Source organism: Barbatula barbatula, assembly GCF_947034865.1.
Source record: "Barbatula barbatula genome assembly, chromosome: 2".
In the NCBI taxonomy this organism is placed as follows: Eukaryota; Metazoa; Chordata; class Actinopteri; order Cypriniformes; family Nemacheilidae; genus Barbatula; species Barbatula barbatula.
Window position 1 is genome coordinate 1,138,730 of NC_136767.1, and position 14,207 is coordinate 1,152,936.

At 37.4% G+C, this 14,207-nt stretch overlaps 1 protein-coding gene across 2 annotated transcripts in view; it reads right to left on the minus strand.

Moving 5' to 3' along the window:
- The window catches only part of specc1 (sperm antigen with calponin homology and coiled-coil domains 1), a 64,279-nt gene that overhangs the window by 47,519 nt on the left and 2,553 nt on the right, over positions 1-14,207 (minus strand). Inside the window, exons 1-3 of one of the 2 annotated variants that reach the window (XM_079449146.1) lie at positions 6,793-6,918; positions 1,803-1,987; positions 373-508 (exon numbers count right to left, since the gene is read on the minus strand). In XM_079449146.1, the coding sequence (XP_079305272.1) occupies positions 373-508; positions 1,803-1,987; positions 6,793-6,859 (388 nt within the window). In that variant the 5' untranslated portion in view covers positions 6,860-6,918. Of the gene's footprint in view, positions 1-372; positions 509-1,802; positions 1,988-6,792; positions 6,919-14,207 lie in introns of those variants that run through there. The other variant, XM_079449147.1, reaches the window with a different exon arrangement.

Sequence of the window (14,207 nt, forward strand, 5' to 3'; positions counted from 1 at the left end):
ATGAGGTATGAGAAGTCTCCTGTTGCCCTCTAGTGGCCAACAGCTGAACTCAATTGCTGCTTAGTGTTGGTCATATGATTTGTAAAATATTGTTATGTGAAAAACTAATTCTGTGATATACTTCAATAGCTCACATGAAATTCTCCAATAAGTTCTGATACACAATTTTAACATAAGATTTAGAAAATTCGAACTGATCTCAACCAAAACAAGAAGCTAAAGATATCTTTAACCGTCATGATATGTTTTGTACTGGAAAGTGTATTTACTGTATTTAGCTATATATTTAATGTAACTATGCACAAAAAATATCTTGACATTTAAAAGACAGGTGAGAGGTGTGTGTCCTACTTGTATGTGTAAAACTCCTACTTGAAGCACTACGTGGTCTGTTGTCTGTTAGTTCAGAGATGGCTCCTGTGGTGATGGTTTTCTTCATGCGAGAGCCTGCAGCCACTGACCCCAGAACAGGCTTAGCCAAAGCATCATCACTGTTTGCCCTCTTTATCTACACACAATAACATAAGGTAAAGTTTAATAGCTGTGAACTATTGACAACACCTGTTATCAAAACACAATACCTATACAGATAATATACGGCAGTGCCTTTTCCAAAGGTTTTAACATATTTGCAATGACCTGGTTTTGGGGAATATTAATAGAGGTATATAATACAGCGATTTAGATTTAATATTGTATTTGACATTTATGTGCACTTTTCTTTTACCTACTACACAAAAAATCCTTGTAACACTTAACGATAAGGTGCTATTTGTTAACGGTAGTAAATGCATTAGCTAACATTAGTTACGATTTAGATTTTCAGTTTATATGAATCCCTGTTAAAGTTAGTTTATGTCAATGTTAATTCATGGTCATTTACAGTTACAACCTTTGAATTTAATGTATTTCGTAAATGCTAAAAGACTAACATGAATAAATGCTGTATTAGTGTTGTTCATTGCTTGTTCATATATGCAGTGTCCGAAATTAACTTAACCATGGCGAGCAAGGAATAACTTCACTGTTGGCGGTAGGTCTTCTTGCTTGCTGTCTGGAGAGGGGGTGTAGCCTAAAACTGAGCCTAAAGCTGATTGGCTGCCCCACGTGAGTACTGTCCAATGGCATTTTCTTACTCAATTAACAATTGAATAAAGAAAAGCATTTGGCAAAACAACAAAGAAAAGCATTTGGCAAATGCTTTTTAAAAAGCGATTTAAAATGTGCATTTAAAATAATTTATTAATGAACTTTTTACAGTTTTATTTTTTACGTTTTAAAGCATAAATGAATAAACAGTTTTAAATGTACTACATTTGAAAACACAAATTAAATAAACCTTTTTTAATATGTCTTGTAATTTCTCAATATAAAAATGATTTATTTGTTTACATTTTTATGTTTTAATTATTTAATTGATCAAATGATATGTCATTTTATTTCAAATCGACACTCCCGATCCTCCATACCGGGGAACTGTAGTGTGGATGAGAATTAGCCTATGGTTAAATCCAGAACAATGCATCAACTGGAAAAAATGTATATAAATAATTGTATATGGTCCCTTCTCATATAATATAAAATATTTGTTCAAACTAGACAATACTGCATGTAGTAATATCTCATTCACTACTTTTGTTTCAATGCACCTCATCCTGTGTCAGCATCTTTCAGTCATTCAGTCTCTCTCTCTATACTTTCTGTCATATTATATATTTTGCAGTCTCTTTTTCACTCCTATAATTCTCTATAATCATCCGTTTATATTATTCTCCTCCCTTTATATTTTTGACTGAGCTCACCTTGCTGAGTCGCAGGTCAGAGGCGATGGTGCTGGAGGACCTGGAGGTCCTCATCCCGATGTTGCTGGAGTACGAGCTGTTGGAAGAGAGCTTCATCCGCTCTGGGGCTCCTGGTCTGGGCAGTGCCGCCTTGGTGGCACCCCCTTTCAACATGGCTTTCTGAGTTTTGGACTCGGCTACTTGGTCTGTGGGCAAAGATGAAGCAGAGTTAGATCATTGTGTTTAGATTAGCATAGGAATTATTTCGATTCTACGTTGAAGAAAATAATTATGTGCTAAAAGTTCTAAATGTAAAATCAAGAAAAACAAGTCTGCAGATTCCATACAGGCCTGGTTACAGTCAGAGAGTATTAATGCACACAGACTCGAGAGTGACTCGCATTTAATGCATGACATATTAGAGACCAAAGCAGAGGTAATGTGAGAGGAATAGACAGGTGGCCATTGACTGAAAGAGGAATAAGTGCTCTTGAAAACAGACAGAAGAAGAGGGTGAGGGAGTTAATGTGTTCTGCAGTGACCCGTGGGTTACCCTTGCGGTTTGGTTTCATTGATTTGCATGATGGTGGGGTGTAAGTGTATACAGGCACAACCATTAACAGTGTCTCAAGAGATGTGGAATGCTAAGAATATAAAAAGTAAAAAGAAAAGAAAAATAATTCAGTGATGTGATGTGAAGAAGTTGTGATCATGTGGCAATACAACAGTGAGACCAAAATACAGCAACAATTTACCTATGTAATCATCACTGTATATGAATGAATTCAACTGAAAACTGAAGGCATAGCAAAATGCTAAACACAAATGGATATTCAGCCATTCCCTTTATACCACATATAAGAACAAACCTCCGGGCAATTATTAAATGAGAAAGTTTAAAAGCTTGTAAAACAACAAACTTCGTGCTGTTAGTGAGAAGGCATGGTGGGATTTATAAGAAGAGGAAGCCTGTGAATACTTATCTGTTTCTAGCACAGTGTGCAGACTGTTGAAAGGAACAGTCATTAAAGAGAGGGACCCAAAGTGTCCCTTCTTACAATCATACCGCAATTAACAAATATATAGGGTTAAAGCACACAACAATACTGTAATATATATTTATGAGCTCATGTTTAAAGATGATGTAAAACATCACTAAGAAAAGTTGTTATGAAACGGATTGTCATGTTCGGAAAGACCTTCCGAAACCTATACGAACACTACAGGAGTTTTTCGAGCACAGAAATACTTCATCATACATCCAACTTGTTTTTTGACAAGTTGACCATGTTAAGGATGAGAAGTCTGAGCATGTTTAACAGTGTAAAGAAGTAGGAATGCATGAAATCATGTTACCTCATCTTTAAAACATTTATATATTTTTGATATATTTAAATGCTATGTAAAACTGCTAATTGTGTGAACTATGGTGCAAGTTATCCTAGTTAAACATCTCCAAAAAAACATACAAACCCCTTTAACAAATGTTTTTGCAACTGTTACTAATCAGATCAATGTTGTAGTTGCATTAGTTACGATCTTTATACTTTAATCTATTTGTATCACAATCAAAATCTCTTCACTACAACAAACACATCAGCAGTTTCCGTTTGCTGCACAAGAGAGTTTAGCATGCTTCGCTCTAACAGTCCGCAGAAAGACTGTCACACTTTCACAAACATCTATAAGATAACCTTTAGTCTATATGGAAACAGGTCAGATGTTAGTTCTAAATGTTACACTGCTTCGCAATTATACAAAAACAACATTCATTTTTATTTGAGGATAAAATAACGTTTTCTACATGTCCTATGTAAAACCTTAAATAAAAGAAATATACCGTGTATTTTTCATGGCATCCCACATTCAAAAAAGTTAAACTGAAAAGCTCGGTATGCCAAAAAATAGAATGCTGCAGCCTCAGCATTTGCTGCATTGCTATATCGGGATATCGATCACCGTGGCATCTTGATCTAGACCACCTGAGAATTATCATGTATCATGCATCTGTGTTTTTTCATTTTTGTTTAATTGCATAACATGTAAAGACACCTACCATGTAGTTTGTTCTTGACCAAAATAAATAAGCCTGGCTTCTCCACTAGACTGTTTTCTTCAAATGGTACATGACTGATGCACAAAGGATTGTATATTGCAAAAATACACAGGCCATATGTATACAGTATAAAGGGATTATCGATTAATCGTTAATCATCGATTCAATGTTGATTTTTTTTCTTATATAATTATGCAAGCACTGAACATTTATAATGTAAATGCTATTGCTCTTACTATCCATTAGATGTCACTGTCGTTCATTCATTGCTTAATGAACATGGCGTGTGTCGTCGAATTTAACATCACCTTCACATAAAGACAGCGGTTAATATGATTGACTTGAATCGAGAATCGAATAGAGAGCTTGTGAATGGGGATCGAATCATCTGAATCGATACCCAGCACTACATGCTATAGACTCGCTCCCCACTATATTCACAGCCATCATCAATGAATGGCATCTATGTAATAAGATAGAGCTAGAGGAACTAAATCAAGTAAAGTCACATGATCATATTCAGGTCAGGTCAACTTGACACGTGACATTAAAATGTGCAACGCTTCAGGCAGAAGATGTGAGACACTGGCCAAAGACGCCAGGCTACATGTGTCCACGTGGTGAGTCAAAAACAGTGTTTTTAAAACCACAAATGAATTCCTCCTCCTTACAATGTGAGGATGATGCAGTGTTACCCACTTCCTGTAACTGGAAGAGAGAGAGGAAACTCAAAATGACTCAAGAGTTCTCTGTTTCATGTGGTAGGGACGTATATGACTTCAACCACAATTTCAAACATTTTAAAGACTTAAAGTCTAAAGATTTGAAAATTCTTCTGAAGAATTTTAAAGTTTTTGTATTGCTCACTGCCTATTTTAAAATAAAATGACATGCTATTTCCACAAAATGTTTCCAGAAAAAATACAAATACAAATACACTCTGCTTAAACATTTCATTTGAAAATAGATTCATAATGAGGGTGAGGAAGAATAAATCCACATAAAACCACAGTCTCTGTACTGTTTCATAACTCGGTTGGCAGGTTCTTGCCCATGGACTAATCATATTTACGTAGTAGGCCAAAGAGGATGTAGAAGCTAAATATCAAGCGGCTTCATCACATCCTCTTAACATTTTTCGGCCGCAGCTCGAGTCTTAAAATAATAAGAGTATTTCAACAGAAGGGGACGTAAAAAAGTGAAACAAAATGCCCAGTTTATAGTTCTCGAAAATCAATGCGGATATGAAACTAAGGACAAACAACTTGGGGAATGAAATGTCCTTAAAATGAAGACTGTCAGCAGCACATGTAACTAGTCTCCATTCACTCAAATTATCACCACACAAATACATATTTCTTGCTGTTATGGCACCAGTACCATAGCTACTTGTGATTTTGGGAAAGGTGAATGGTGAATCACAAAATTAAGGTAAATGAGAAGGAAAACTAAAATGAAGAGTAAACTATCAGATACAACAAAGACGTCAAGAATTCTTCTCCCTAAATCCATTGGTTTACAGTCAGCTACAGCAGAGCCCCACTGGAGCAGCATTTACTTACAATCTTCTTTTACAGTATGTTCACTAAAGTATAAAATCATTCCCAGAGTCCCAGCTTCATCACCGTAATCTGCTTTAAATGAATTTTCTAAGAGTCCATTGTTGGTCCTTGTGTGTGCGTGGCTGCTGTCTCTGTAGATTTTCTATGGGACTAGCGGCACCAAATGAGATTGCAACCTGTTCGATTGACCGGGTTGACAATGGCTCAATAAAGGTGAGGTCACAAAATCGCCGTTTTGGGAGCCTGAAAATGCTATTTTTTAAACCTGGTCCCAGAGTGGATAAATCTGAAAATGGCACTCGTTTTTTATGTGTACAGCCGATCCGTATTTTCTGAAACGATAATGTCATCATCACCCCAGCGCGCAGTTTATGCACATGCTCCAAATCTTCTCCTTTTTAAGTGCAGCTCTCCACTGGCTTTGTGTGGATGTGGCCAAAATGTGTACGATTCTTCAGGAACAGTGCTGGGATCCACTGCTACAAATCACCATCGTTGGCTACTAGTATCAACTTCCTTGCAGACGATCAATAATTCACAGTCACTTTTGAGTCATGTTCAAAATTGGCCCATAATGTAATATTACAATTTACTCCATATCAGTGTTAAACTATTTACAGAGCATGAGTTCATAAACCACTCCTTATCACTCATTTACAGGCAGCACAAATAAGTCTGTTACCAGATTTAAGAAAACAAATTAAAGAGGTACAGTATACCGAAAAAAAGGTCTGGGAACTGTAGCAAAATGGTTGTTATTGGAAACGCCTGGCTTCAAGTCTGAACAACATGTTATGCTGGGTTATTACTCGCGAGTTTGCATCTATACACGTTGCAATTAACTATGTAATATATATATATCAGAGTAAAAGTTCAAGTGTCTGGAATCTTTGAATGTGTCAGGAGAAAAGGTGCCATTACACAAACCCTTTAAACTTTGCATTCATTTTTCCGTTTTGCTTTTTGTAGTTGAATAATCATAAGTCATCACTGACGCAAAGAGAGATCTATGACAGAACCATAGAAATAAGGACTCTATTAAAGACACTCTTTGTGTTGTGTGTGTGTGGGAGTCGGTCAAAGTTAGAGAGCCAGCAGTTTGCTGTCATCAGTGAGATGGAAGCTGAGTGACCACAGCCCAGACTTTTGAATCTTCGTAAATGAGCGAGACCTTTCAAGAGGCCTTTATGAGATGCCAAATCCTGTTTTACACCCAATTATAAACATGATTAAGGCCAGATCCTGCATGCCTGCAACCCAGGAGCACGTGAGGAACCAAGCATATAAATGGGGTCCGACTGGGTTTTGCCCAATAAAAACAAATAAAATTGTGCTCGGTTTGTCTTACTTTAAGAGTCATGCTTGTGAAATCGAAATATTAATCATTACTTACTTTTGTAGGGTTCCTTTACACAGACTAGTTTTAGCAGTCGGCTCATTCCTTTGCTGTGAACAATCATTGTTAATAGAAGCAGAGAGGAGTCACTCTCTAAAGCAGCAGAACATAGTTATACAGTGCTAATAATGCAGAGGAGTGGGTAAGGAGTACTGCCAAGTGTCTGTAATATCACCACCTGTTCTGTGTTGGGAGAGAGTGAAACAGAGACGGAAAAGGAGTTTGTGGACTGCAGCTTACAGAATTGCTGGTTTCAATATCTACAGGAAGCACTGACAGACTGACAGGAAGAAAGCAATATAAAATGACGATTTTATCTAGGTCGGGTCTGCTAGGTGGTAAGAGATATCTAAACTAAGAATCATACCATATTTACATGTCTAACTGATAATCGAAATTCATACATTTTAACTGTGATCAAGGCATGAGTAGCAACATTTAATGGTTCTATTATTAAAACATCATCAAAGTAATTCTTTTTGATAATTGTCCTCTATTTATTACAGATTCTGCACAGCTACAATGTCAAAGACAAATAAATCAACAGTAGACCAGGACAATCCTAGAGTAAACACTATGATCCGCCTGCATTTATTTTCTCTTCACCAATGAAGAGTGAGGCCAACACCTACGTATTGAAAAAGAATAGCTTCCTTTTTAATATTAACACGTAAGAATTCATAACAAGAACAAGAGGTCATGTGTAGCATGGTCATCTATTCACATCTTTCAGATGGCCATGGGCAAGAAGGCACCTACGCAAAAGACAGAAAAGAGAATCTCATTATGTTCTACTGCAAGGACATGGCTACTCCATGATGTTGAAACACAAACTTATTCTGGCAGAATCCCAATTCACACATTTACAGTTCTAAATAGTAAGCAGGAGTGCGTCCCAGATGTTTGTTGAAACAAATTTACCAAAGATTCCCAGAAAGTATACTAAAACGATGAGATGTTTCTGATGGTTCGCCAGACTATTGCATTGGTACAAAAATGTGAAATTCAGGTACATGCAAAAAATGCAAGTATTAGGTGAGTAAAAATATTAAAGTTTTTGACATTAGAGGTTTTTCAAAGTGCTTTTCGGTATACACAAAAGTTGGGGTGGGAATCAGCAGGCATAAATTATTTTAATATCTGCCTGAAGATGCACAATTATTTGGGTAATCAAAGGCTAAGAATCGATCGGATGAAGGTATCTTGGGAGCCAGGTGATTTTTCAGCTTTCGGTTACCCGTTACTTCTCTGTTGGACACATCCACTTCCCCAGTTTAAGATAAACTGAGCTCCCATAACGTCACATATAACCCTTAACCCGCACAGTGAAGTCAGCATGAGATTTAAACATCTTAGTTTCACTGCTTTAATTCTGCTGATTCGACAAAACCACAAGACATGCACTGCAAGCCTGAACAACATCACATCTAAACAAGAGTTTCGGTAGTCCTTTTATTTAGACCCACCTTTAGTATTTCATCACCAAAGATGGACAGCGTTGGTTTCTTTTGGCTTATGTTTCATTTCACATTATGCTTCTGCTCATGTTAGCAGATAAGTTAACGTTGCATATAAAAACGTTTGCCTCTGCCTTTGCATGCCGTGTCGAGTTAGCATATACTGTATATTCTCCTCTGTTATGTCGGCCTATGGTGCACATTCACGAGAGCTCTTCGACGCATGCGCATTCGATGGGGCAGATGCCAGCATTCTGACTGACAACCCAGAAGAGCAATTCTGTTTTCAAGAAGACGCGTACACTGTATATAAGCTGATCTTTGCAAAATTTCTGATGATTTCGTTATTGACCCAACCGCACAAATGGCATGCGTTGAAGTGCTCTTGTGAACCATAGACTGACATGACAGAGGAGAATATTACACCCCGTGTATCGTCACTGGTCCCACGATTCGTTTACGATTACTATGTCAACGATTCGATTCGATATCCCGATGCATCACGATGTGCTGCATCATTAATTTTAAATATACTTTAACACTCAAGAGTCAAGATTCAGGATTTTGGTCACATACACTTTGTAAACATGCAGTGAAATCTCTTCATTGTAACCTAAATATCTTTATATGCGCTTCGAAGATGCCGGGAGGTCTCAAAACATGTTTACCGTCATGTGGGTGATATTTGATTTTGGGATTATCTTATCGTTTAATCGGATAAAACGTTTAGATCTTTGGCTTATAACTAAATCAGAGATGGGGAAAGTAAAAACGAGTTGTTTCAGGTGTATCATATTAGAAGCAGCTGACATTAGTCTCTCCCACACGTGGGAGGGAGGGGGCTGTTGGCCAAGGAAATCTGGTTTTTCTTGTGGCCTGAAAAGTGAGATATCTGTCATTCAAATGTAGCGAAGTACAGTAAAAAGTATCCAGAAAAAATGATACTTGACTATAGTACAGCTACTCAAAAGGGTCCTTAGGTACAGTACTCAAGTAAACTTTGTTACTTCCCACCTCTGAACTAAATATTCCGCCAAATCAGAGTTTTACTAATATAATATTAAATTTTGTCATTTAAAACACCTCTCCTCTTTAAACTTTAAAACGTATGCATGCAAAACACGCCTGGCTATAAAACTGCACACCTCACGCTGCACGAAGAGACACGTTTCACTTTAGAACTGCGTAACTTGTCCGCCAGGAGAGACACATGCATGGAGAGACATCTCTGACTTTAAAACTGCGAAGCGAATGCTGCACGGAGAGACACGTCTAAAATGGTCATTTTAAAAGGGACGTATTAGTTTTAAACTACGCACCTCACGCTGACATCACAGACCAACTAATCGATAAGGAAATTCGGTGACAACTATTGTCATTATCGATTATTATCGATTTTATCGACTAGTTGTTGCAGCCCTAGAAGTTACGTTACATCTGCATCATAAAAACACGGTACGGCCAAATCAAATAAGTACCTACGTCTTTCTTTCAAGGCTGTAACTTTAGAATCAGTGCATTCTCGGTCTCCCTTCCGACAGGTTCACAGTAAGCATGAAAGGAGTTGTGTGTAAATAAAGTGCATTCTTTGAACTTCTGTTCAAATTTGTAAGAGCTATGAAGAGCAAATTTGACAGGCAAATTAGATAAGATTAGATGCAACTTTATTGTCGTTACACATATACAGTGTAACAAAATGTAGTTTTGACACCACACTGCTTCTGCATTGTAAAGTCTGAAAAACTATCGTACCTGTTTAAAATCAATGAAACATGATGGTGCACCCCAAACATGTTGCCCCAAAAATAATGCAGATGCATTGCATTTTGCTCTCCCGAGTCTGATATGATGCTCTGCACATAAAACTTGTAAATTTTTGTGTAACATCCGCAACAATGCTGATTACGAGAAAGACAACTGAACGCAGAATTATAAAATAGTGCTGTGTTCTGCAACACACAGAGATAATAAAATGACCATCTGCACTGAGAACTTTCACATCCAGAGACAACCTCCACTACAATAGTCTATGTGCCATTAACCAGGGTCAGTCATCTAATTGAAGCCTTAATGAAAATTAAAGTTCAGGACAAGTAAATGTTTTATTCTCCATCTCAGAGTAAAATTTAAGTGTATGATGCTGCAAATCCCTTAAAAGAATCAAACAATCTACAGTATATTCACAATAAATAAAATACACAGAAAAGTATGCATGTATGTGCAACAATAACATGCATATTAGTGCTAATTTTATGTGTTAAGCTGTGACAATAATGGTTGTTTCTATTTAAATAGCACTGTTTACACATTTAGTATAAGGGGGTCCCTAGTTCTTTGCAGCTATACATAACTTGATGAATAAGTTCTGTGAATTTAAAATGAGGCGACTCAAATAGATGTCAAATTGTAATGAAGTACACTCCAAAGCTGGTCTGGGATTCAGAGATCTGAGGGCCTCATGCTGTTTTCATAGCAGATCTCATCTTTCTCATAGATCTAAAGTCCCCATGGATCACAGCTTCCTGTATGTGTGGTGTCAAAGCACGGCATGGATAAACACTCCAAATCCATAGCCGCACTAGGATCTCCTTCCTCTAAACATTGACCTCATCTGACCTGCAAGTCAAGAGGATTCCTATAAGAAGACTTAATGTCTGAGAAGCATTGAAAAGGGTCAAGTCACTTTGGCATCAGTGTTATTTTTATAGGAGACAAATTCTGGGATCTACCAAATCATAGCACCCTCAAAAATCACAAAAGCTGCAATAACATAAAACTGAACGCAGAGAATAAAATACAATAATCCAAGCAAACACTCTAGTCTTGATGTGTCAAGAAACCCTCACAAATCCAACTCAAAAGCGGCTTTGTCAAATTAGCAGAGGCATTTCACTGTCAGATGTATCAACATCATTCCACGCAGTTACCCGGGCTGACTGAGATTTACAAGGCAAGTATGCAGTCCATTTCCTCCACACATTCTTCTTGCCTGAACACAAACCCACCAGAAGCACTCCGAGATACATGCTCAAGACAGATTCAGGACAGACCCATCGCTTCTTAAGACAGTACAGTAGTCCCTACCAAACCAGATCTTATCAAGTTAAAATGCAACAGCTTACATAAAACTAAAACTTTCATCATCAAAATCTCCACAAAATGAAGTAGATAATAGGATCACGCTGTAAGAAATGGTTTGTCAGGCAGTAACATCTAAATTAACTGCTTATCATCACATAAACTGCACGTTATCAAATAGGGTGTGACGAATGCGATGTGTATCGCGAGAACACAATGTCCCTACGCAATTGGCATGATGGAGTGCTGGGCTCAAAATTGCGAAGTCGCATATGGAGCATTTATGTGAGTGCATATTTTGTTGTGGTGTGACCTGTTTTCATTACTGTACAGAACACGCTAATAACTGCACAAAGTATGTGCGTGCTGTGAGCTAAAGTTACTGGCCCGGCCATTCATAGACAACGTTTTCGTCGCACGGTGTTACTTTCCCACTGTTTTTCTATGTAAACACGAGCTAGACGGACGGGTTTCAACCTTCGTCTCCCGCGTCTGCAGTGCCTCGCGCATAAAAGCACTAGTATTTACGGCAGTTTGTGCTGCCAGCAACAATTTGGGAACACGCAACTCAGGCCTGAACAGCAGCTGAGCTGACTGTACCACAAGTACAGTATAGCAACTTCAAGTTCACATTACGTTGTTTTAAATACATTCACAGGCAAACCACTTCACAAATAGATCATAGGTCTCTTACATATGTGCAATTTAAGCATAAAACATGATGTGTTTATGTAGTTTTAACTGTTTCTGTGAAGGCTGTGTTCAGTCAGTGGAGGAAGGAGGATTGACAGTGTGATATGACCTTTGCTAACACGTGAACTATGCAAAAGCATATAGAGAAAACAACCACAGCTCTTTACTAAAAGCAACGACTGTTAAGAATAAAAAACATACATTTTGTGCAATTACTTCCTGTCATTTCAGTTTGTGATAAAAACATTTTGCAGTATTTACATATTGTTTATTACTGCATAATATAATTCATTAAAATAGAAGTTGAATGTGGTTCATAAAGTACAGGTTGATCTTATAATGCCAAAATTTTTGTGTTCAGGTTAATAAAAGAAAGATTTTCCTTATATATTTCATCATTGAGGATTTCTTTTTAAAAAGTCTAAAAATCTCGTCTCGTTCTCGTGAACCTAGTCTCGTGTCTCGTAAGATAAGTGTCTCGTCACACCCCTATTATCAACGTAAATCAAGCCTGATACGTACAAAAGTAATGTTAAAGGGTTAGATCACACAATAACGAGTTACCACCTTTTATAGGCAGGTTCTTTTGATACCTAATTCCGCTGTAGTAAACTGAAAGGATTGTTATTTTCTAAAGATGAAATTAGCTGGTGGAATGAACGTCCAGCGTCAGAGAGACAGTGAGAGGGAAAACACACCTCCACCTGCCAACTCACAGAAGAGTCAGGTACAGCATTCATTGACACTGACAGGCAAAGGGTGTGTGCTTTCATGCTCGAAAAATGCAAACCATCTACAGCTAAACGTATCAGTGACAACATCGGCTGTGTTTACATCCTGATTGTGCGTAATACCTTGTGGGAGGTCCTTTAAAAAGAAATTCCTCAAAAAATCTAGAGACTTAATCCAGTGTAAATCTGAAACAAATAGACCAAGATCGATTGGAGTATGTCCTTTCTCCCTAAGGTCTTTATCTCAGCAATTAAAGCCACAGCATTCAGTTCTCTTGGGTACTGCTACATCAATCCACCCGCAGACCAAACAGCAACCACAGAACAAGAGTGAGGGGAAGAATACAATCAGAGGAGAAGGTGGAGTACATGACCGACTGCTCTCGGCAAAACAGGTCTTGAATATAATGAGACTGCTGCTTTAATGTCAATACAATACATAAAGACGTCCCATGATTTCAATAGTCCAAGTAGTGACAAAGCAAATGATCAATTATGTAGTCAACAAACTCATTCAAAACTGCCCACAAGTGTAGACTCTTTAGATGTGGCAGGATAATCTGTTGATTTTTGATATTCTTTTGGGCAAATTTCATTACCAGTCATTATAATAGAGCTATAGAGTTACACTATTGTTTCTTACTCTGGTACATTTACATCCATGAATCTTTTCAGGACAAGATATCAGAAGTGGCATCTAAAATAACTGCTCTGGTTTTGGTCCAATGGTTTCATTGGTTATGCCATAGTAATGGGATGCTGAGCTGCTGCATAAACTACATTCCCTCACTACATATTTAGGATTTACTACATACCGTACACACAAGTACTGGCTTACACAATATCTAATGGTTCAAACTTCATTTGTAATTTTCTAATTTATATTTAGGGCAGTCCTGCATCCTGAAAAATTAAATTAAATATTTTAAGTCATGATACATGATACAAATTTTGAAATTCATTCCCAGCCTGCATTTACACACCAGGGGTTAATGCACATTTTCAATCTTTTTACAAATATATTTTTGCCTTTATTCATTAACATTGACTTCATAATTTTATTAACTTCGAAATATTAACAAAACATCTCAAGAATGCAATTGAGAAGGTGATTCTCTACATGATTCACACATTCTTCCTTCACATATTAACCGCACCTGATACAAGTAATGTTTCAGAACTTATCTAGTCTGATTGTCGCCTACCATTGGCACATTTGCATACACATCCCTGAAAAGGTTATTCTGGTTAAGAAATGTACATCTTTAACTATAATAGACTGACGCTAACTTCTCTGGTCATTGAGATGAACCAAGCTCTCCTGTACATCTCACACAGCTGGAATTGGCCTTCCTTTTCAGAGGCCAAAGACTATTAATAGACCAGTCATTCTATCTGAGAGTGTGTGCTTTTGATAGAACTCATCAGAGCAAAGAGGACGATGTGACTGGGA